The sequence below is a fragment of the Phascolarctos cinereus genome, unplaced genomic scaffold (assembly GCF_003287225.1).
Source record: "Phascolarctos cinereus isolate Bilbo 61053 unplaced genomic scaffold, phaCin_HiC Scaffold_726;HRSCAF=1367, whole genome shotgun sequence".
In the NCBI taxonomy this organism is placed as follows: Eukaryota; Metazoa; Chordata; class Mammalia; order Diprotodontia; family Phascolarctidae; genus Phascolarctos; species Phascolarctos cinereus.
Window position 1 is genome coordinate 25,172,483 of NW_027556098.1, and position 24,289 is coordinate 25,196,771.

The window sequence follows — 24,289 nt, forward strand, 5'->3', positions numbered from 1 at the left end:
GCTCTATTCTCCCTTGGCCATGAGGTCCAGGTCCCAGGGGTTCTGTTCACTTCAGTTTACTGGCCATTCCTAGGTCCCTCCCACAGTCTTTCTTTATATAAGGTCCACCTTGTCTCCATTAAGATGCTCAGATTCTTGTAATCTAGCCACTGCTCAGATTTCTAAAATCTAGCCACTGCTTGCTTATTCATGTTCAGACTCCTTAAGAGTCTGCCCAATATGAGGATGTTCTAATAAACCCTGTCTTTGGCTGAAAGAAGGCTTGGGTTGAATTCTTCTAGACAAGACCATGTGTTGTGGTTTTGGGGTTCCCAGGACCACATCACTTCTGCCATATTTTGACACCTTCCAACTTCCTGACCTCAGGTTAGAATTCCCCACTTTGACTTTTGAGATTCTTTTTCTTCTATGTATCCCCTTTGGAGCTATTCTATTTTTTCCAGAAATCCTTCCTTATTTGTGTTAATATAGACAGTAGAGAGGCATTCCTTCAGCTGTTTTACTTCCTCCTCTACTACAGTCTCCAACTTATGTTTTGTACACAAGGAGCTGTTACTGTACAGACAGTCTCTGAAGGTCACTTTAAGTCTCTGAAGAACAAGACTTATCAATTCCTGTGATTTGGAAGGGCTGCACCCAGGTTTACATTCTGTCCTTATTTTGTGCATAGCATTAAGAAACTTCCTTGGTTAATAAGTCCCCTGGTAAGAAAGGCTTGTCACCTTGAGGTGATAACCTTCAATTTTTAAGCTACTTTTGTCTCTGAATGGCTGGCTAGGTTTCTGAAAGTCACTAAGAAACAATGTAGGTGAAGAAGATTCAGATCTTGTGACTATAGATAAGACACTTAAACTCTCAGTGCCCCTAAGGCAACTTTCTAATACTTTATTGAAGGGGAGTTGCCAATCTGTATCTAGGGCAGAAGTTTCCACATGCTAATATTCTCTACATTGATGAAATTATAATTCCAGAGTGAAAATAATAGTCTGGGAACCCTAGTGCTAATGCAGTAAACTGCTATGGCTTGGGTTAGCTTGATGAGTTAAACCACAGTGCCAACGAGGCTGAGGTTGCAGATCTAATTACTAGGAAGCCTGACCTGAATGGTTAGTTTTGGTTTATAGCATGACCTTCATATCCCAAACATGTGTTGCTGGTCCTGAGTAGTCAGGGCACAATTATATTTGTAGCAGTCCTCTGGGCTCATTTCCCCAACTGTCACTCCTACTGGTGGTTTGGTGTCTATAATGCATGGTGAACATGCCAAACCAATTTACTATTACATATACTAAGGCAATGGAAATACTAAAATAGATTTACACTCATGATGCATTTCATCACTGTTTATTAATCAACTGTATATAATTATCCACTCAACAATATAAACATTAACCCCTATAGGGACAAACCATCAACCTGATTGCTAAAGATCCAGGTAACCATGTATTTTACCAGTACTCAAGCCAAAGTTTCCCTCTGCCCAGTTCTGTCTCTACTTTCAAGGTAGTGTTCTGCTAAGTATGGGTTTATGCTAGTGAACATGAGATGCTTGAATCTCTGGGGAATTTAGGAATCAGTTCTATTGGCCGTCCAGAAGCAGATTGATGGCCATTGTCTCTAGTGGATTTTTATAGGCCTGTCTAAAGGCATTTATCAGTTACATTAAGTTCTGATTGGTGATCAATTAATTAATCTTATGAGGAATGGAAACTACCAACCAAAGTTTAGTTTCTTAATGTCATTAGCATGTTTAGCAGTTGTTTACTAGATTTGGGGGACACACAATCATTGAAATATGAAACAATTTATATACAAGTGCTTATTTTATTACAGAAAAACAACTTACATAGCAACTGTTTAATCACAAAATGGAAGCTTAAAATAAAATGGAGCTGCTCATGCTAAGTTAATATATTATTCCTACTATGGGGTCCCCAGAAGTTCAGATTATTCTGATTCTTGGGGTTCCAGGGTAAATCTTGATAGACTGAGTTTCTAATATTATTTACAAACCTTTACCTATGTAATTCCCTTTGATTATCAGTCATCTAGAATGTAATGCACTTTTAAAAAATATATTTACTGAGATGGTTAAGAATGGTTAGTACAGGGGCAGCTAGGTGGCACACTGGATAAAGCATCAGCCCTGGAGTCAGGAGAACCTGAGTTCAAATCTGGCCTCAGACCAGACACTTGACCGAATTAGCTGTGTGACCCAGGGCAAGTCACTTAACCCCAATTGCTCACCAAAAAAAAAAAAAAGGTTAGCATAAAACATTTGGCACCCCCCCCCAAAAAAAAAAAGAAATCTGGGGCACATTCTCCATTGAAAAGAGTAGGCTTAAATGTGAAATATAATGGTAGTGAAGAATGTGTAGACAACATGGTGCCAGAAGGGGTTACCCACAATTCCTGATTACTGGAAATTTTTGTCCCCTTGTCATAAAGTCATCATGAGGTTCCCCTTAGGTGTAGCCCTCTATTAGCGTCTAAGGATCCCTTCCTTTGAAGAGCTCCCAGTAAGCAGTTTTCTCTGTTACAAAGTGTCTCACTCCTTGAAAATCACTATCTTTCGGTGACTTTTCACATCTGTCTTCAGGCCTTTCCTCTCTCTTTGGCTACTAACTGTTCTGGTGGAAACTTCTACCGCTTCTCTTTGCTAAGGTGTCCTCTGAATCTCTTAAAATCAAATGGCTGCCTACAGGGAATGGGGAGAGGACAATGAGAAATAAAGAAACTCTTCTCTTCCCCTCAGCCTGCAAGGGATTCCCTCTCAGGAATTTGGCTTGAATTCTTTTACTGCTAAATAGGGCTGCCGCAAGGCTTTGTGGTTTTGAACAAAGTACACACACAAGAGAATATAAAGCAACTTCAGGAAGGAAAGAGTGCCAACAAATATGGGAATTAGGAAAGGCCTCAGGTAGGACTGGTGACACTTGAGATGTGCTCTGAAGAAAGTGGAGATTTTATTAGACGGAGTGGAGGGAGTACATTCTAGACTTGAGGAAACAACCTTAGCAAAGACCCAGAGGAAGGAGGTAGAATGTTGAGTGTGTATATTTGGATCAGCAAATAGGTCAGTTGGACTGAAATGGAGAACACAAAATGGGAGAGTAATTTGAAGACTATATGAAGTAAGGAGAGGTAAGTGAGTGTCTTATTAGAGTAACAGAATCATAGATTTAGAGCAGGAGGGGATTTCAGAGGTCATTCAGCCCAGCTCACCCCACACTATCTTGCAGATGAGGAAACTGAGGCTCAGAGAAGTTAAGTGATTCTCCCATAGTCACACAGCTAACAAATGTCAGAGGCAGGATTTGAATTTTGTCTTTCTCACAACACTTTCACCACTATGACACACTGCTTCTTAAAGTAGCGCTTTAAATGAAATTTTGTATTTTATCATAGAGGTGGTGGGGATGCTCTGAAGATTTTCGAATAGGAGAGTGGCATGGTCAGACTTGTATGTTAGGCATATCAATTCAGGAATAGTGAGGAGCATAGATTGGAGAAGACCAATTGGAAGCCTGTTTCAATAGGCCAGGTGAAAGGGGACAAGGTAAACTAAGATAGTGGTTATATGAATAGAGAGAAGGGAATAGGTGAGACAGATGTATTGCGGGCAGGAAAGACTTGGCAACTAATTGGATTTGGGAGAAGGAGAGAGAGAAAAGTAAAGAATGACTGTGAGGCTGCAATTCTGGATGACTAGAAGGATTCCCTCTACAAAAGTAGAGAAGTTTGGAGGAGAGAAAGATTGGGGGGGACATATTAATTGCATTTTGGAAACGTTAAGTTTGAGATGCTTACAGGACATTCAAATGGAGATGTCTAGTAGAAAGTAAGTAATATCGTCCTTTAAGTCCAGAGAGTAATTGGGGCTAGATATATAAATTTGAGATATAGATATATAGAAATGATATTTGAACTCAAGGGAGCTGGTGAGATGATCAAAAGAGGGTATAGCAAGAGAGAAAGAAAGGGGCAGCTAGGTGGCCCAGTGGATAGAGCACCAGACCTGAAGTCAGGAGGACCTGAGTTCAAATATGGCCTCAGACCAAACACTTGACACTTCCTAGCTGTGTGACCCTGGCAAGTCACTTAACCCCAATTGCCTAAAAGTAAAAAAATAAATTCAAAAAAAGAAAGAGAGAAAGGAAGAGGACACACAATAGAGCCTTGAGAAAACTGTATTTGGTATTTGGGAGGATGATGACTCAGCAAGGGGGACTGAGGAGAGATCAGATAGGTAGGATAAGGATTAGGAGAAAGAAGTATTACAGAAACAAATGGAGGGGAGAGCATCCTGGAGGAAAGGGGAATCTCAAAGTCTGAAGTTGAAGAGATCAAGTAGAATAATAGGACACAACAAAAGCCATTGGATTTGGCTGCTTAAGAGATCACTGGCAACTTTGAAAGGAACAATGTCAGTGTAGTGGTAGGGTTGGAAGTCAGATATTGAAGGGATGACAAACGAATACAAAGTGAGGAAATGAGACCATCTTTTTTAGGAGTCTGGTTGTGAAAGGAATAAAAGGCGTAGGATAGTTTGGCAGCTTCAAGTGGAGAATTTTCTTCTTTTAAAGGCATTTTGGTAGGTGGTAGGGAAGGAGCCAGTGGATTCTGAGAGATTAATGATGACAGGAAAATAAGGAATGACTGAAGTGGCAAAATCCCGTGGGATATGGGAGATGAGAGAACTCAAAGGCATGGGCAGAGAAGTTGGCCTTGGCTAGAAGAAAAACTACTTCCTCAGAGGGATTGGAGTAAATGAAGGGAAAATGGGTTAGAAACGGTGATTATGATGTCCTGTTATTTATTAAGGTGACAATAACCATTGCACTTTTTTTCCTGTTGTGATATTCTTTCATATTGCCCAAAATTAATTTCTCATTGTTGATGGCTTGTTTCCATTTAGAAAAGAGACAGAAGTGGGCGGCTAGGTGGCACAGTGGATAGAGCACTGGCCCTGAAGTCAGGAGGACCTAGGTTCAAATCAGACCTCAGACACATAACACTTCCTAGCTGTGTGACCCTGGGCAAATCACTTAACCCCATTACCTAGTCCCACCCCCTCCCCCCAAAAAAGAGAAGACCATCCTTGCACCTTAGAGAGAAGGAAAAGAGGGAAAGTTGTTCAGATTGGAGGAAGTTTTGGTACAACAGAATTACTCCGATAAGAAAGAAAGTTGGATTGAGGAAAATGGATTCTTCAGCACACACAATATGAGGAACACAGTTTCATGGAGTACGATTTAAGAAGTGACAAAAAAAATTTACCTTTTGAATTTGAAGCTGATATTCAAAGCTTGTCTCCCACAATTCTCTTCTTTTGGGTATCTGCCATTGTATGCTACAAGTAATATTTGTGCAGTTTATATTGATATTTGGTGGTTTAAATATTTCTGGAATAGAAACATAAACATTGTGATGGATAATAGAGAAGTCAATGCTTTCCTTATAGATGCTTTGGGAATGCGCTTGCCACAGTAACTAGGGGTAGGAACTAGACCTGTGATTTCATTGGTACATCTATCAATGTAAATTGGTACATTCTTTGTAACTTGTAAAATTGTAGAAGAAAAATAATTTAATTGTTTAGGTGTTGAGTTCAAGTATTTTATAATGTACATATATGCTTGCTATAACTGTATATAGTATAAATGATATCATAAATACGTAGTATATAGATGATATAGTAGTATATGTTATATGTAGTATATATTATATATTAGACTATGTATTATAACAAATATACTATTTATGACATAGTATAATCTATATAAAACTACATAACTACATATAATTATATATAACTAATACATATATGTATGTGTATATATTACATATGTGTATCTATAAGTATATATGTTCAGCAAACATATAAATATACAGAATATATTCAGCAAAATATGCAAATACTACAACAAAATGATCAAGAGAGGAAGACTCAGGTTTAACAGTGGGTAGGATGCAAGCACATACACAACTATTTTTTAGATTCAATGGAGAAAGGTACAATTCAAAATAAAGTACATCCTAGGTTTCAGCCATTTGTCCTGATCCTAGGATATGCTGTTGTACATGTAAAACCAAGCCTCAGTTTGGCTGGCTCTGCCAGGATGGTAGGCTAGTCTTATTAAGTGCCTATCTTGTAGGTGCCGATCAGTTGGGGAAATGTATAAATAAATTGTGGCATATGAATATAATGAACTATTCCTGTGATGCAAAAAATAAAAAATAATAATAATAATATGAGGAATGTAGAAAAACATGGAAGGAGTTATATGGACCAAGGCAGAATGAAGTAGACAGAACCAGGAATCAATCAACATACATTTATTAAGTACTTATTATATTCCAGGTATTATGCTAAACACTGCAGATAGAAAAAGCTACAGAAGTCCCTGCCATCAAGAAGCTTACATTCTAGTAGAGGAGACCACACGCACACATATGAGGGAGGGGAGAGACAGACAGAGAGAAGTTATCTTATTATTCCTCTTAAAGGGGAAGGCACTAGCAACTGGCAGAATGGAAAATGCCTCCTGCAGAAGGTGACTTTAGAACTGAGTTGAAGCAGGGGCAGCTAGGTGGTACAGTGGATAGAGCACTGGCCCTGGAGTCCGGAGCACCTGAATTAAAATCTGGCATCAGACATTGACTATGACCCTGGGCAAGTCACTTAACCCTGATTGCCTAAAAACAAAACTGACAAAGAAAAAAAACTGAATTGAAGGAAGCCAAGTATTCCAAGAATTCAAAACGACCAGGGAAAGCATTTTAGTGCTCATATTTGTTGATGTTTGTCAGTTTCAGAAAACATACTCATATAGTAGGGTAGAGATGAGAGAAAATGGTCACGTACTTGAAAATTAACAAGCTACTCTGGTGTGCTTTCCTAATGTACCAATCATGAGTATGCTGGGTTAAAAAAAAAAGAAAAAGAAAAAGAAAAAAAAGCATTCCTGTGTGGATAGAATTTTCATGGTATTAAGTAATTATACCTTATATGACCAGCTACTCTGCCTGTTTCTATTGAGGTTTTTTTCCCTTATCCTTATCTCACCTGTGATTAAGATACCTAATCTGACTAGTGTACGTCATACATGATGACAACAAATGATGATAAAGATCCCTAAGCACTGACAAACCCAGACCTGCAATATTATTCTGAGTCACCAAACCCATCTCTGGAAGCTCTCAACATGAAACTTAACTGATACCTGCCCCACTCTTCTTTGGATAAATCATTCTTTGCCATTCTCTCCTCTCACCTAACTGTTATTTATAACCAACTTACTTGGAAAAAAACCCATCTCTTTTGGATACAGAATATCAAAAGATTTCTTCCTTCTTCTTGGATTCAGTGTCTGCTCACAACTATCTGTATTTTCCACAGACTACTTCTTTTATTCCCCCTTAATAGTATTTTATTTTTTTTTCGAATTACATGTAAAGATAGTTTTCAACATTTATTTTTGTAAAATTTTGAGTTCCAAATTTTTCTCCCTCCCCTTCTCCCTCCCTTCTGTTCTCCCCAAGACAACAAACAATAGGGTATACATGTACAATCATGTAAATATTTCTACATTAGTCATGTTGTGGAATAAGAATCAGAATGAAAGAGAAAAACCATGAGAAAGAAAAAATGAAAAAAACAAGTGAAAATAGTATGCTTCAGTCTGCATTCAGACTCTACAATTCTTTCTTCGGATATGGTTAGCATTTTCCATCACAAGTCTTTTGGAATCATCTTGGATCATTGTATTGCCACAGACTATTTCTAATTCCAAGATAAAACTGGATTATCTGGCTACCAGAATCATAGAATCATAGAAGGGACTTCAGAGACCACTCACTCTAATGTGTAGCTGAACAAGATTCTCTTTTACAAAATTCTTGAACTAATCTACAAAATATTGCATCTGCTTAAGACTTCCAGTATGAGAAAACCACCCCTCCCCATAGCTGTTGAGAAGGCCCATTCCACTTTCAGCTAAACTTAATTATTAGAAAGTATTACCTTATATCAATCCTTAATTTGCCTTTTTAAAATTTTTCATCTACTGCTCCTAGTTCTCTCTCAGGCCAGGCAAAACATGTCTGATCCTCTAATGTTTCAGCATTAAGAGAAAAGCACTTAAAATATATATATATATATATATATATATATTAGCATTTTATTTTTCCCCAGTTACATGTAGAAACAATTTTTAATATTTGTTTTTAAAACTTTGAGTTCCAAATTCTTGGACAAATTCTATGACAGAAGTCATTCTGGTCTAACCACCTCATCTGACACATGAGGAAACTGAGGCCCAGAAAATTTACTTTGACCAACATTATGTATAGGCTTCCAAGTCTGGAGTGCTTTCCCTCTTCACTTCTGCCTCTTAGAATTTCTAGCTTCTTTCAAGGCTCAACTCAGGTGTCACCTTCTATGTGGGGCCTTCCCTGATCTCCTCAGTGGTGAATGCTGTCCCCCACACCAAAATTACTTTCTATCCATTTTGCCTTTACTTATCTGTGTTCATTTTGTATAACCAATAATAGAACCTAAGTTCCTTAGGGCAGGAGCTATTTTGTTTTGTCTTTGTAATTCCAATAAATAGTGTCAGGTCTAGCATATAGCAGACCCTTAATAAATATCTGTTGATTCTATCACCTCATTCTAGAGATGTGAACGTAAACAAAAGATTTAATTTTTCAGCGCCCTAAGGAACTTCCTTTTTTATATATATATAAATTTATTTTTAGTTTTCAACATTCACTTCCACAAGTTTTTGAGTTACAAATTTTCACCCCATCTTCCCCTTCCCCCCACCCCAAGATGGCATGCATTCTGAATATCCCTTCCCCTAGTCTGTCCTCTCTTCTATCTCTCTCCCCTTCTCTTTTCCCCTTCCCTTTCTATTTTCATGCAGGGCAGGATAGACTTCTGTACCCCATTTCCTGTATTTCTTATTTCCCAGTTGCATGTGAAAACATTTTTTTAAACATATGTTTTTAAAACTTTAGGTTTCAGATTTTCTCTCTTCCTCCCTCCCCACCCACCCTCATTGAAAAGGCAAGCAACTCAATATAGGTTGTACATGTGCAGTTATGCAAAACACTTCCATAGTAGACATGTTCCCTTAATCCTATTTATTCTATTCTTTCTTTTGACCCTGTCCCTCCTCAGAAGTATTTGCTTCTGATTACCCCCTTTCCCAATCTGCCCTCCTCTCTATCATCCCCCTGCTCTCTTGTCCCCTTCTCCCCCTATTTTCCTGTAGGGTAAGACAATTTCCATACCCAATTGAATGTGTATGTTATTCCCTCCTTAAGCCAAATCCTGTGAGAATGAGATTCACTCATTCACTCTCACCTTCCCCTGTTTCCTCTCCACTGTAAGAGACTTGACTTTTCTGTTTTTTTGTGAGATAATTTACCCCATCTACCTCTCCCTTTCTTCTTCTCGAGTATAATCCTCTCTCATCCCTTCATTTTATTCTCCAGATATGACCCCTTAATCTTCAACTCACCCTGTGCCCTCTATCTATCTATCTACATATACATACATATAATTTTTTTCCTCCAACTACCCTAATACTGACAAAGGTCTCATGAGTTATAAATATCATCTTTCCATGCAGGAATGTAAACAGTTCAATCTTAATAAGTCTCTTATGATTTCTTTTTCCTGTTTACCTCTTCATGTTCCACTTGAGTCCTGTATTTGCAAGTCAAATTTTCTATTCAGCTCTGGTCTTTTCATCAAGAATTGAAAGTCCTCTATTTCACTGAATGACCATTTTTTCCCCCTACAGGATTATACTCAGTTTTGCTGGGTAGGTGATTCTTGGTTGTAATCCTATCTCCTTTGCCCTCCGGAATATTATATTCCATGCCCTGCGGTCCTTTAATGTAGAAGCTGCTAAATCTTGTGTTATCCTGATTGTGTTTCCACAGTACTTGAATTGTTTCCTTCTGGCAGCTTGTAATATTTTCTCCTTGACCTGGGAACTCTGGAATTTGTCTATAATATTCCTAGGAGTTTTCCTTTGGGGATCTCTTTCAGGAGGAGATCTGTGGATTCTTTCAATTTCTATTTTGCCCTCTGGTTCTACTATATCAGGGCAGTTTTCCTTGATAATTTTCTAAGGAACTTTCTAAGACTAGAAGTTACATATAAATTGCTAATTTGTATCAGTAAAGGAGTTTTCTCACTGGGAGTGCAGGCCCAATAAAAATTTTCAGCTTTAGGAGAGTGCCATACACATAGTAGTTGTTTAAAAATGTTTGTTGAACTGAACAGGCAGGGAGATTCAACATTTCACCAAGCCAATTAGCATGAGGTCTTCTCAGGATTAAGAAACAATGAAACTCCATCACTGCATCTATACAGATTGCTGTCACTTAACTCCAAAGCCCACTGATCTGAGGGAGGATTTATTTTGTGTTTTTGTTCCCAGTGAGATGAACTTATCTTTTACTTTACTGGGAAGATCGAGGCTGTCTGATGCCTGCTCTCTGAATTCCTCTCTTGTATACCTCTCTTTACCATTCAGTTTACTTTTGAGTTCTACTCCAACGCATTTAAGAAATTGCAGAAGATAATTAGAACTATTGAAATACAAACAGAAAAAAAAACAATAATGGGAATGATACAATTTTAAAGACATATAGGAATTGATTTTCAAGAAATCTGAAAGAGGGGAAGATTCTAAAATTAGAGAAAATACTGTAGATTGTACCTTTTTTTATCCCCAAAAAGCAACCAAGAAGACATTAGTAATTTCAACCCATGGGCCTATTTTCTCATCTTTATAAAATCTTTATAAAAATAGTCTATGGACACATTGAGTATAACCTTGCTAAAAACATGAGAAGGGAACCAGTGGTCTTTCATAGGTGATTTTCCAAGAGCAGGACATATATTCAACCATACACTTGACTGAGAGCTTGAGAGAATATGGAATCATACTTCGTATCATGTTTAATTTCAACAAAGTATCTGATTTGATAGAAAAAGATGCCTCTCCAACAGAATCATAGAAATTCACAGTTCTAAGGTACTTCAGAGACCACGAATAAGTGGTCCTCCAAATTTTGCTTGAATGCATCTAGGGTCAAGGGGAGCCTACTACTTGCAAGGTAGCCCATTCCGCTTTGCAATAGCTGTAATTGTACATATTTTTTTTCTCCTCTAAATTCATCTCTTTGAAGCCTTCATCCATTGCTCCTAATTCTGACCAACTAATTCTTGTTCCAACCAAGCAGAATAATTCACTCTAATGTGCGAGCATTTTGCATACTCAAAGACAGCTCTTATGTCTTGGGTAACCAATTCTTCTTTTCACTAAACTAAACACCTCCAGTTCCTTTGACTGATTTTCGTATGGTTTCATATTCAAGACCCTGTACTATCCTAGTCACTCTTTTCTAGATGCTATCCAGCTATTGAATATCTTTCCTAAAATATAGTGCTCCAAATTAAACACTAAATGTAGATTGGTCTAACCAGGATGGAATTCAGCTGAACTATCATCTCCCTAGTCCTAGATATTATGCAGCTCAAAGCATTTTATGATTACTTTAGCTTTCTGACTATTATATCAAACTTTCTTCTCATTTCAGTCCATGAAAACCCTCAGATCATTTAAAGAAATTTTTTAAAAAAATTTTTAGGCAATTGGGGTTAAGTGACTTGCCCAGGGTCACACAGCTAGTGAGTGTCAAGTATTTGGTCTGAGGCTGGATTTGAACTCAGGTCCTCCTGACTTCAGGGCTGATGCTTTATCCACTGAGCCACCTAGCTGTCCCAGATCATTTTCTCAGGCAAAATCCCATATCTCTTCCTCTCTGTTGACTACTTTTACTCCCAGCTTTGTCATCTACTTCTTTTTTGAAATTATTTATTTTTAGTTTTCAACATTCACTTCCACAAGATTTTGACTTCCAAATTTTCTCCCCATTTTGATCCTCCTCCTACCCCAAGACAATGTGCATTCTGAATACCCCTTCTAATCTGTCCTCCCTTCTATCACCTCCCCTTCTCTTATTGATTCCCTTTCTATTTTCCTGTAGGGAAGGATAGGTTTCTATACCCCATTGCTTGTATATCTTATTTCCAAGTTGCATGTGAAAACAATTTTTAACATTTGTTTTTAAAACTTTGGGTTTGAAATTTTCTCCCTTCTTCCCTCCCCACCCACCCTCATTGAGAATGCAAGCCACTTGATACAGGTTATACATGCCATCTATCTTCTTTTCATGGATGCTAATAGTAACAATGATTCTTGGAGTAGAATGTTGGTGCATAAATACAATGATCTAAGACAATTCCAAAAGACTCATGATGAAAAACGCTATCTACAGCCAGACAAAGAACTATGGAATCTGAAAGTAGATTGAAACATATTATTTTCTCTCTTTTTTTCCTTTTTTCTTTCTCATGGTTTTTCCCTTTTGTTCTGATTCTTCTTTCACAACATAACTAATGTGGAAATACGTTTGATGTGATTGTACATGTATAGCCTATATTAGATTGCATGCAGTCTTAGGGAAGGAGAGAAGAAAGGGGGGGGAAATTTAGAATTCAAAAATCTTATAAAAGTGAATGTTGAAAACTAAAAATAAAATAATTAATTAAAAATAAGATCTAGGGCCCTTCTAGCCCAAGGGAAAAAAATATTCCTCCTAGCTTTGGGTCACCCACAACTTATATGAATAAACCCTCTATGAAAGGGTGTGCTTATAAATGTTTAACAACCAGCCCTCTTGGGGGGAGGGTGATGTATACATTTAAGTTTGGACTGTATTATTAAAAATTATTAATAATTCCTCCCTCACTTTCTTAAGCCTAGACAACAAAGTAATAAATCAAGTCTTGATTTCACCAGGAAATGATTGAATGATTCTATCTTTCAGCATTTGCTGATTTCTGAGTGCAAATATGCACATTAAACATTTAACAGTCTTTCTCATGATCCAGTTAGTAGCTGGCTCCTGTGCACCATTCTATCTACACTTTTATATAAGTCATTGGTAAACATATTAAATAGAAGCAGGCCAAGAACAGATACCTGGAGTGCTGCACTGGAAATCCACTTCCAATTTGACATTAAACAATGAACCTGACTGTTATTTGGTTCTGGCCATTCAATCAGCTCTGAATATAGCATATTGTACTACAATTTATCTCACATATTGTGAGACTTTGACAAATTCTTTACTAAAATCTAGCTAGATCATATCTGGATTTCTGTACTTGAAAAATAGAACATTTTTTGTTTTTCTTCTGATTACTACCTCCTTTAATGTACCCTGTCTCTTATTCCCACCCCCTGAACTCCTTTCCTTAACTCTCTGTTGGATAAGATGAATTTCTGTTCTCACCTGTGTCTATATGCATTCTTCCCTCCTTTAACTGGTTCAGATGAGAGTGAGGTTCAAGTGTGTCCTGTATCCTCCAACTGTTCCCTTCCCTGTATGAAATCTTCTTAGTACACCCTATCTATGTGAGATGATTTTTCCCTATTTTCCTCTCCCTTTTCTCTTCTCCCAGTGCATTTCTCTTCTTCATTCTTCCATTCTTCTTTTGAGAGCATTCAAATATAACCAAATTCCATCTGGGCTCTTAGACTTGAAGACGCTTGGTGATGATACAGTTCTGAGGGGTTACATTTATCATCTTCACATGTAAGAAGGAAAACGATTTAATCTTCTTTAGTCCCTTATGATTTCTCACTCATGTTTATCTTTTTATGCTACTTTTGAGTCCTATGTTTGTACTCCAAATTTTCTAATCAGCTCTGGTCTTTTCCTTTTTGTTTTGTTTTTGTTTTTGTTTTTGTTTAAGCTCTGGTCTTTTCATCAGGAAATCTTGAGAGTCCTTTATTTCATTAAAGGAAAGACCCTATCATTAAAGGAAATTTGGAAAGAGTTCTTCTAGATGATGGGGTTTCATCTGTGACTTGAAGAAAGCTAGGGAACCCTAGAGGTGGGTCAGTAGATTAGTAGAATTCCAGGCATGGGGACAGTCAGGGAAAATGCATAGAAGTAGGAGGTAGAGTGTCTTCCATGAAGAATAGGAAGAAGGACAGTGTTATTAAATCCCAGAGTTCATAGGGGTGGGGAGTAAGATGTAAGAAGACTGGAAATGGAAGGGGTTGGGTTAAGATAGGCTTTGAATCTTTCTCAGTCTTTCTTAATGATATGTCCTTCCTTCTGTTTATTATTTCCAATTTATCCTGTATGTAACTTGTTTGTACATAGTTGTTTTCATGTAGTCTTCCCCATTAGATTGTGAACAACTTAAGAGCAGGGACAGTTTTAAACCTTTCTTTATATTTCCAACACTTAACTCCTTGAGAGTAGGGGCTGTTTTTTTTTCTTTATATTTTCAGTACTAGGTGCTTAATAAATGTTTGCTGTTGTTTCCAGGATCTTATTCTCTAGTGATGTGACCATTGTTGTTGTTCAGTTGTGCCCATGGGATTTTCTTGGCAAAGATACTGGAGTGATTTGCCATTTCCTTCTTCAATGAGTCCTTATTTTACCGATGAGAGACTGAGGCAAATAGGGTTAAGTGACTTGCCCAGGTTCACACAGCTGGCAAGTGTCTGAGGTCAAATTTGAATTTAGACCTTCCAGACTCTAGGCCTGGTCTCTATTTCCTGCACCAACTGTCCCTCAGTGTGACCATGGGCAAGTTATTTAACCTGTCAGTGCCCCAGGGAACTTTCTAATCTCCCTAAAGAGATTCAAAGACTAGAAGTTAGAAATAAATTGCTAATTTGCATCAGTGGAAGAAGTGCCTGGCATCTAGAAGGTACTTAAAAATAAATGCTTGTTATCTGTCTTACCCTAAGGGGAAAAATGGGGGAAAAGGATAAGGGAGAGGGAGATGATAGAAGGGAGGGCAGATTGGGGAAGGGAGTAAGCAGAAGCAAATACTTTTGAGGAGGGACGGGGGTCAAAGGAGAGAACAGAATAAATGAAGGAGGGGTGGGGGGGACAGAATAGGATGAAAGGAAATGCAGTTAGTTTTTCACAACATGACTATTATGGAAGTGTTTTGCATAACTGCACATGTATAACCAATATCGAGTTGCTTGTCTTGTCAATGAGGGTGGGTGGCGAGGGAGGAAGGGAGAGAGCTTGGAACCCAAAGTTTTAAAAACAAATGTTAAAAATTGTTTTTACATGTAACTGGGAAATAAGATACAGGCAATGGGGTATAGAAATCTATCCTTCCCTACAGGAAAATAGAAGGGGAAGGGGGTAACAGAAGGGGGGGGGTGATAGAAAGGAGAGCAGATTGGGAGAAGGAGTATTCAGAATGCACACTGTCTTGGGGTGGGGCAGGGATGAGATGGGGAGAAAATTTGGAACTCAAAATCTTGTGGAAGTGAATGTTGAAAACTAAAAATAAATTAATAAGAATAATAAAATGCTTGTTGACTGACTGATTTTCTCATGTTTTCAGCTTTCTCCTTCATGCCTTCTGCTGTTTTCCTCCATGCCAAAAAGTGTCCCATTGCTAAACATATACCCCAAGATGGAAAAAAAAAAGCCCCACATACACCAAAATATTTGTAGCAGTACCTTTTGTAGTAGCAAAGTGCTGGAAACAAAGTAGATACTCATGGATTGGGGAATGGTTAAACTGGTACATGAATGAAATGGAATATTACTGAACCATAAGACTACGAAAAATACAGAGACACATGGAAAGATATATATGAAGAAGTGACATCAAGTGAAGGAAGCAGAATCAGGAATATGTCAACTGACTACAACAATGTAAATGGAAACAGCAACAGCAACATCATGCAATTATAATGACTATATTCATCTCTGAAAAAGATAAGGGAAAATGAACTTCCTTCTCGAATTTGCAGAAGTAGGAAGCTACGGGTATGGAGTACTGAATGTACCTTCCAAAACAGATGATCTGTTACTTGTATTGGGCAGCTAGGTGGTGCAGTGGATAGAGTGCCAGGCCTGGATTTGGAAGACTCATTTTCCTGAGTTCAAATTTGGCCTCAGACACTTCCTAGCCATGTGACCTTGGGCAAGTCATGTAACCCTGCTTGCCTCAGTTTCCTCATTTGTGAAATGAGCTGGAGAAGGAAATGCTCCAATATCTTTACCAAGAAAACCCCAAATGGGGTGACAAGAGTTGGATAGGATTGAAACTATGGAACAACAACATTAGTTGTGTTGGTTAGTTTTTGCTAAACTACTTTTCCCCCCTCTCTTTTAAAATCTTTGGTGCAGGAGATGGTTCTTCGGGAAGGGGGAGGGGAAAAGATATTTGGAAGTCAAGGTGATGTAGAAGTAAAAACTGTCTATATAGACTTCGTTAAATAAAAAAAGAAACATTGCATCGATGAGGAAGACATCTTATCTCAGGCTGGTAGAAGAGGTACTTGAGATACATTTTATGAGATGCTATGGAGCCAAACCATTCATTCAATCACTACAAATAAAAACATGACCCATGTCTCACTAGCATGAATGTGTAAGAAACAAATCATTCTTACCAATTTTACTTAGTTCAATGTACTTATCATTACACTGGACTTCCCTTCCACTGCTGGTTCCTGTTACTAGGAAGTGATACCCTTCAAGCTCTGTGAATCCTGACAGGTTATCAAAATGACATCCAACATGTCTTCCTTCAGAATCTGTCTTGTATTTTGGACATTCTCTATCTGCAAAAGCACTGAAATAGCCACAGTATTTCTATGAAAGATCCAAAAACATTTTAGTATTACAGAATTATAAAGAGATTTCCCTTTAAGACCAAAACCTACTTTGCATTTTGTGAGTAAAAAAATTGATACTGGATATCCCTTAGAGTTTCTCTCACTGTCCATTTGCAGTCCATGAGATTTGCATCATGAACCTGGCAGGATAAACTTTCTTCAGTGGTCCCTTCTTTTCCTAGGAAGACAGAAATGAAAGAAAATCTATTTGCATATTTGTGTGCACACAAAATTTAGTTTTGAGGGTGATGAGAAATCAAAAAAATACGTTAAACATGATGATACATCACCTCTTCGGGGAATCTGGAATGTTTCTAAAAATCTTTTGCCAGCAAATCCCTCAATTTCAAAGTCTACCCCTTGGCACCAAGGATAATCGGGCTTTAGTTCACACTCGTTTTTTTCTGCCTAAAAACAAAAGCAATAAATCACACAATCATTGGCTAATTGATCATGAAACAGGACAAATAAAATGAGGAAATTAGACTAATACCCTCTAAGGTCCTGTCTACTTGTGATATGCTGTAACTCTCTAATTGTTGAGAACAAAGTCACCTTGTTTCCCAGAATTCTCCGTATTATACTGGAAAGGTCATTGGACTTGGGAGTCAAAAATCTGGTCTAGAGTTCTGGCATAGTCACTTACTAGGTATACGATGCTAGAAAAGGGAGGGGTAAGAGAACAAGCATTTCTATTATTCTTACTATGTGCCAGGCAATGTACCAAGCACTTTTCACAAATATTATCTTATTTGGTCCTTTACAACACTGCAAAGTAAGTGCTTTTATTATCCCCATTTCACAGTCAAGGAAATTGAGACAAATAGAAGTAAGTGACTTGTCTAGGGTTACACAGCTAATAAGTGTCCAGGCCAGATTTCAACTTAGGTCTTCCTGTGCTCTATTACTTAACATCTTTACACTTTAATTTTCTCATTGAAAAATGGAAATAATACTTCGCAGTGTATCCTGCACAGGGCTATTGTCAAGATCAAATGATTTGATTGTGTAAAAAGTACATTTTCAATCATAGCATAACATAGAAACATCAATCATAACTATTTATGACTTGGAAAAGTAAGTTCTCACTATCAAAGTCCCTGGCATTGTCAAATGGTTTAATTTCAGAGATGGATTATGATTTTGTTAATGGAAATGATGTTTCAGGGGCAGTTACGTGGCACAGTGGATAGAGCTCTGGCCTTCGAGTCAGGAGGACCTGAGTTCAAATGTCTAGGCGGTGACTGGAATCTAGGGAGACTCCCTCAATGTCACCAGAAGGCCCACATTTAATTACTGGAGGATGGTGGTGGCTTCAGACCCTTGTCTCTCAGAGCTGAACAGCAGCTGTGCTTCCCTTGAGGACCTGAAGGTAGTTGGGAACCAGTTGAATTCAAAACTGGAACTCAGAGAGGGAGATCCCAAATAGGGATAAAGTGACATAAGGAATTTAGCCCCTACAAGAGGGCCACAATTTCTTGGGGATGATTTTCTCTTCCCAGTGATGGAGACCTTTCCCTAGGAAGTTTTGCCCGTTTTTTTTTTTAAAAAAGTTTTATTGAATACTCTTTTCTTCTTTACCTGATAGTCATTTTGACTCCCCTATCCAGACTGAAAAAAAAAACCGGCAAAAAAATAAACAAAAACATTCAACACAGTGATATAACATCTGCCAAAGTATTAAAAAAAATCCCACTGGTGTAGTTTATCACCTCTCTGCATTAAGAAGGGAAGTGTGTTTAATTATCTTTTCTCTGGAAACCTCCCTCCCTGGCTTCTCATATTCCAATAGGCAATAATACCAAGTTGAAAGTGTGGTGAGTTGATGATGTAAAACCATCAGTGAGGGGAGCCAAGGATAAGGGGATACTTCAATTAGGACAAGGCAGGGGAACAATCTAGTTCCGTAGACCTTTTCTAGGGCCATCCTTCTGGGCTACTTCTGCCTATCGTCCCAGGGGTCTGTGCATTCCATGGAAGCTTTGATCTTTCAAGATGCACAGATTTTCCTGATGAGTAGAACCTGGGGGCTGAGCTTAGGGCCAGGCTGTACCTGGAAGGATCCAGGGATGCCCTATCCATTCAATCACTTGTTCCCAGTCTTGAGACCAGGGGTCAATCCCCCTAAAGAAGGCCGCGTTTCAACAAACTTGTTAAAAGACCTTTCGATGAGCGATCAGAAGATCTGGGTTCCATTCCTTTCTCTGACATTAATTCTGATTCCTTTTTTCTTCCTCTGTAAAGTGAGGAGGCTGGACAAAATGGCATTTAAGATCCCCTTTCAGCTCCCCCAATATATGCATCCATGAGATTTGGCCTCCTGATGATTCTATTTTTCCTCAGTTCCAATTGTGACTATTTCCCTTCTCTAGAGCCTCAATTGCCTTCTTTGTAAAATGAGGCAGCCAGATTAGATAGATTATCCTTGAGAAGCCTTTTAACTCTAGCTTTTTTCTTTTTTTCTTCTTTTTGGAGGTAACTAAATGATCAAAGGATAGAGTGCTGGGCTTGGAGTCAGGAAGACCTGAGAATCAGTTCAAATCTTGCCTCAGATCCTTATTAGCTGTGAAACCCTAGCCAAGTCATTTAACCTTTCTGTTCCTAAGTTTCCTCCTCTGCCAAATAGGACTGGGTTGTTGTGACATATGCAAAATGTTTTGCAAAACTTTAAGTGTTATACAAATGCTAGCTATTATTTTTGTGTGGAGGTATCATGGTTGCCTTCAAGTCTTCTTTCAGTTTCCTTACCCCAGTCCCTCTGTTTCTTATAAAAGTGACTAGTCTACATGTACCTCACCCAATATGTATGCTCTGAGATGCTAAGTGGAAGAAACAACTAACTTTAGCACACAGATGTCAAAAATAATTATTTAAACGAAGAAGCTACCAAATAGCCCACTTCCTTTAATGGGGGTGAGTATCATCTCAACAACCTTGGAGTGTTCCTAAGACTTTGGTTGCTATTCTGCCCCTCCCCCACCACTGAGGGTGCCTTTGGTGACACTTGTCTCAGGGGGCAGTTTGTAGTACTTATTTCAAGTGCAAAAATTCATAGGTGTGAATATGCTAGTATTGCCCATTAGTTCTTTCAAGTAATCTTTTCTCTTGCTCTAGGAAAAAAGAATATATTTGTATGATATACATATATACATATACATGTTTTTAGTTTTATATGCTTACATAGGTATATAGATGTATATATTCACATATGACTTTTATATATATGCACATATATATAAAATTATTTTTACCGGTATGCGATATTCTAATTTTGAGAGCACTTTAACAGAACAGCTGATGTTATTCACATTCTCCACATTGGTCCATCTCAGGAACATTGTCTTCATATCCAAAGTTATATTTTTAATTGGCGAATCTGGAGTTGAAGGTTTTCAACAATAACATAAATTCAATTCAACCAGTATTAATAAAGTACATGCTATTTGAAGAGTACTCTGGAGGAAGGTATAAAATTTCTGCCCTCATTTAACTTGAATCTATCAGGGCTGGTAAAATATACACAAATAATTAAAATGTGAAATAGTAATGATTTTCTAAGGTTGAATAAAATGTTATGGGAAGACATTTCATTTCTGATTGGTGGTAGGAGTTTCAAAGAAAGATTCGTGGAGGAAGTGGTATTGGATGAGATGGGGAAGACTTTAAAGTTTGAGCTGAAAGGTCAGATTTCATGCATAAGGCATAGTGTGAGGAAAGGTCTACAGCTCAAGGAATATACAGAGAGATAAATGAATAATGCAGGTTAGTTAGTATATAAAGAAATCCTCAACTCTTCCAGCTCAGCAGCCAGTAAAGGAACTCCCAGCAATGAATCATACCTGGACAGAAGTCAGCCCCCAAAGTATCCATATGGTTCCCCGGAAGCAGTAAGAGAATGTCTTTGAATACACCAAAGGGGTAGGGTTGGGGCTGTGGAAAGTGTCCCAAAGTGTATAAAAAGGTATAGATAAGAATTACATGCTTAGATGGACTAGCATCTATATAGGTAATGGGAATATTGATTAGATAATGGATCCATCCGTATATAGAAGCACACTCAGAATAGTACTTGAAATGCAGTTTGAATGTCCTATGATGGTTAATACCTTGCCATTATTACAGTTTCCTTTTGATCAGGGGTGACTCTATTGATGGAGCTATTATCTTAACTGAATTGTCAGTGAAGTTACCCTTAAGTTATATAAGTAATGATGGCCATGATTTGGCTATACCATTTGGAATATGTAATTTGTGACAAGTAGATCAATAGGATTGTGGATGCAATGAGAAAAATGATTACATTTTTCATTTCCTTAGAATGTAAGAGCTAAAAAAGATTGAAAAAGATTTTAGAGATCCATTTCAGTTCCCTCATTTTATAATCGATAAAACTGAGGTGCAGTGAGTTCAGATGCTCTGCCCAAGTTTACAGAGATAGCAAGAGATTGAACCTGGGCTCAAATGTCTTTCTATAATATTATGCTGTGGAACAGTTCTGTCATATTAACATTTGGGGAAGAGTATGAGTATGGGAACCAGGCTGTCATATTTAATGAGTTCAAATATTGGAGTAAGCATTGTTAGGACTTAAAAAGGAGTTCAAGTCCCTGCTGTAGACTTACAGTCTAATATTGGAGATAAGACAACATACATATAATACACAGGAGTATATATAATGGCACATATGTATATTATCAATAGTTACAGTTCGAAAGCACTAAAAATAAATTCAAAGATTATGTTCATTTCAACATCAATGGGAAAAATGAATTCCAATGGATTAAAATATGTAGTTCAAGGTAGGGCTTATTTTAAGTGAGCCACCATGTATATAAACTCATACATAGTACTTTCACCTCTCTCTCTATTTAGAAATGCAGCAGTATAGTTCATTTGAAAAAAATCAGTTAGAGTTTTTGTCATAGCAAAGAAATGGAAATAAAGTAAATACCAATAGATTAAGTAATAATGGCTAAACTAATTGTGGTACATGAATATAATAGAATATTATTGTGCTATGAGAAATGACAAATCTGTCAAATGATAAATACTGAGAAGCTAGGGAAGGATTACATGAACTGATGCAAAATGAAATAAGCAGAGCCAGGAAAACAATATATACAATGACTACAACAACAAAATAACAACCACCATAAAATAATAAGAGAATGAATATTGCAAAAATTATAAAGAATATATTCAGTTGTGTCTGACTGTTCATGACCCCATTTGGGGCTTCCTTTTTTTTTTTTTTTTTGGCTAGGCAATGGGGTTAAGTGACTTGCCCAGAGTCACACAGCTAATAAGTGTTATGTGTCTGAGGCTAGATTTGAACTCAGGTCCTTCTGAATTCAGGGCCAGTGCTCTATTCACATTTGGGACTTTCTTGACAAAGATACTGGAGTGGTTTGCCATTGCCTTCTCCAGCTCATTTTACAGATGAAGAACTGAGGAAAACAAGGTCAAGTGATTTGCCCCAGGGTCATATAGCTAGTAAGTGCCTGAGGCTGGCTTTGAACTCGTGAAGATGAATCTTCCTAATTCCAAGCCCAGTGCTCTATATACTGCGCTACTTCCCTGCCCCATTTATTCTTCTTGTAAAGAATAAGCGAGCACCAAAGAAGAGATATGAGAAGACACCACCCTTTACTCTTTTGCAGAGATGTGAAGTGGATGTAGAACATCTCACATATTTTTATATTTTTTCACTGTGTTAATTGGTTTTCCCAATTTTTCTCTTATTTCTTTTAAAAAAAATTCTTCATTACATTGGAGACTTCACTAGGAGAGGTGAAAGAATAGAGAGGGAATTTAAGTAGTGTAAAAAAAATCAATAAGATTTATTTAAAAAAAGATGCAGCTACTACTCTCTCTTTCCCTTTTCTCTTAAGACATTTTAAAATTTTCAAAGTGGTAGAGATAGTGACACACAATCAGCATTTGTCATAGTTCAGGTCCTGTCCTGAAGATGATGGACTTTGTCTCACTAGCACAAATCTAGTCCTTTGGCCTCCTACCCCTGAGAGCCAAGATCATAAAATCTCAGATTCTGAACTAAAAGGGATCTTAATTAACCTAGTCAGCCCTCCCTAATTTTACAAATAAGGAAATTGAGACTCAGAGAAGTTCAATGACTCACCCAAGGTCACAGAAGTGTTAAGTGGAATAGCTGGGATCTGAACCCATGTCATTCAAATCCAGCATTCTTCCCACTGCCCAATGAGACAATTGTATCATTATATCAACTTTCTAGTCATCCCAGAGAGGGATAACTAACAATCATTTAACAATAGTTAGTTATCCTAGTGAGGGATAACTAATAATAGCTAATAATCACAAACATCTGCAAGTTGGATGCTAGAATGATAATACCGAATCAAGGTAGAAAGACATTTCCAGGTTCCCAGAAAAAGGAAATACTTAAAAATTTCAAGGATAAAAAAACCATATAAAAATCACTGTCACAACCTCGTTACTCACCCTCCGGTGTTGGTGTTTGGCTGTATGTTACGGTTAGTAACATTGAGAACCAAATGAAGGTTATCAGATCTGCCATGGAACCACTCTTTGGGACTAGATCTGAAGATCTGAAATAGAAAGAGATAACAGGTAGCATATCTCTGGGATTTCACAAGACCTGGTCTCTGGCTGTGTTTCTTGGCAGCAGAAATCATAGAAACATTCACAGAATCTCTGAGTTAGAAGTTACTTCTATTTCAAACCATACCTGAAAGGGAATTCCTTTTACAATCTCCCTGACCAGATTTCCATTAGGTTTTATAAGAAGGCCTCAGAAGAAAGGAAACTCAGTACCTCCTGAGGCACCCCATTCAACTCTTGTTGGTTTTTTCAATTGCATCTAACTCTTTTTGTTACCCCTTTTGGTGTTTTCTTGGCAAAGATACTGGAGTGGTTTGCCATTTCCTTCTCCAGTTCATTTTACAGATGAGGAAAGTGAGGCAAACAGGGTAAAGTGAGTTGCCCAGAGTCACACAACTAGTAAGTGTCTGAGTCCAGATTTGAACTCTGGAAGATGAGTGTTCCTGACTCTAGGCCCTATTCTATCCACTGGGCCACCTAGCTGCCCAGATGACATATAGTATAGGCAATTAATGATAGTTTAAGTCCTCCTTGAGAATGAAGAACAAGCAACAAGACAATTAGGAAAAGGCTGAACAAATTGTGATGCTGTCACTGTTTGTCCTTCTTCTTAAAGAGGACCATGACATTGGGGAGGTGATGCCATGACATGCAAGTGAATTGGATTGCAGTGAGGCAGGGCTGGGCAAAGTCACCAGCCTCACTTTCTCCTCCAGAGCCATCTGAGTCCAGTGGCAAGATAGAGATGAGGAGGACTGGAAATGGCTCAGGGTGCAGTAGGAGGCCTTTTTAAGCTAAGTTCCTTCTGAGTTCTCACTTTGACTGAGGCAATGCCCATTCAGTGACAAAGGGTAGGTAAGAAATGAGTCAAGGAATGATCCTTTTTTACCTAATTAACAAACAAACAAACAAACAACAACAAAACAAAA

At 37.9% G+C, this 24,289-nt stretch overlaps 1 protein-coding gene across 1 annotated transcript in view; it reads right to left on the reverse strand.

Annotated features, from left to right (window-relative positions):
- LOC110212842 (interleukin-3 receptor subunit alpha) overlaps positions 1–24,289 on the reverse strand; it is a 61,798-nt gene that overhangs the window by 26,950 nt on the left and 10,559 nt on the right. Inside the window, exons 2-7 of the mRNA XM_020992949.2 lie at positions 23,241–23,347; positions 20,012–20,136; positions 17,051–17,168; positions 16,809–16,938; positions 16,536–16,717; positions 5,281–5,405 (exon numbers count right to left, since the gene is read on the reverse strand). Coding sequence (XP_020848608.1) covers positions 5,281–5,405; positions 16,536–16,717; positions 16,809–16,938; positions 17,051–17,168; positions 20,012–20,136; positions 23,241–23,316 — 756 coding nt within the window. The 5' untranslated portion in view covers positions 23,317–23,347. The remainder of the gene's footprint in view (positions 1–5,280; positions 5,406–16,535; positions 16,718–16,808; positions 16,939–17,050; positions 17,169–20,011; positions 20,137–23,240; positions 23,348–24,289) is intronic.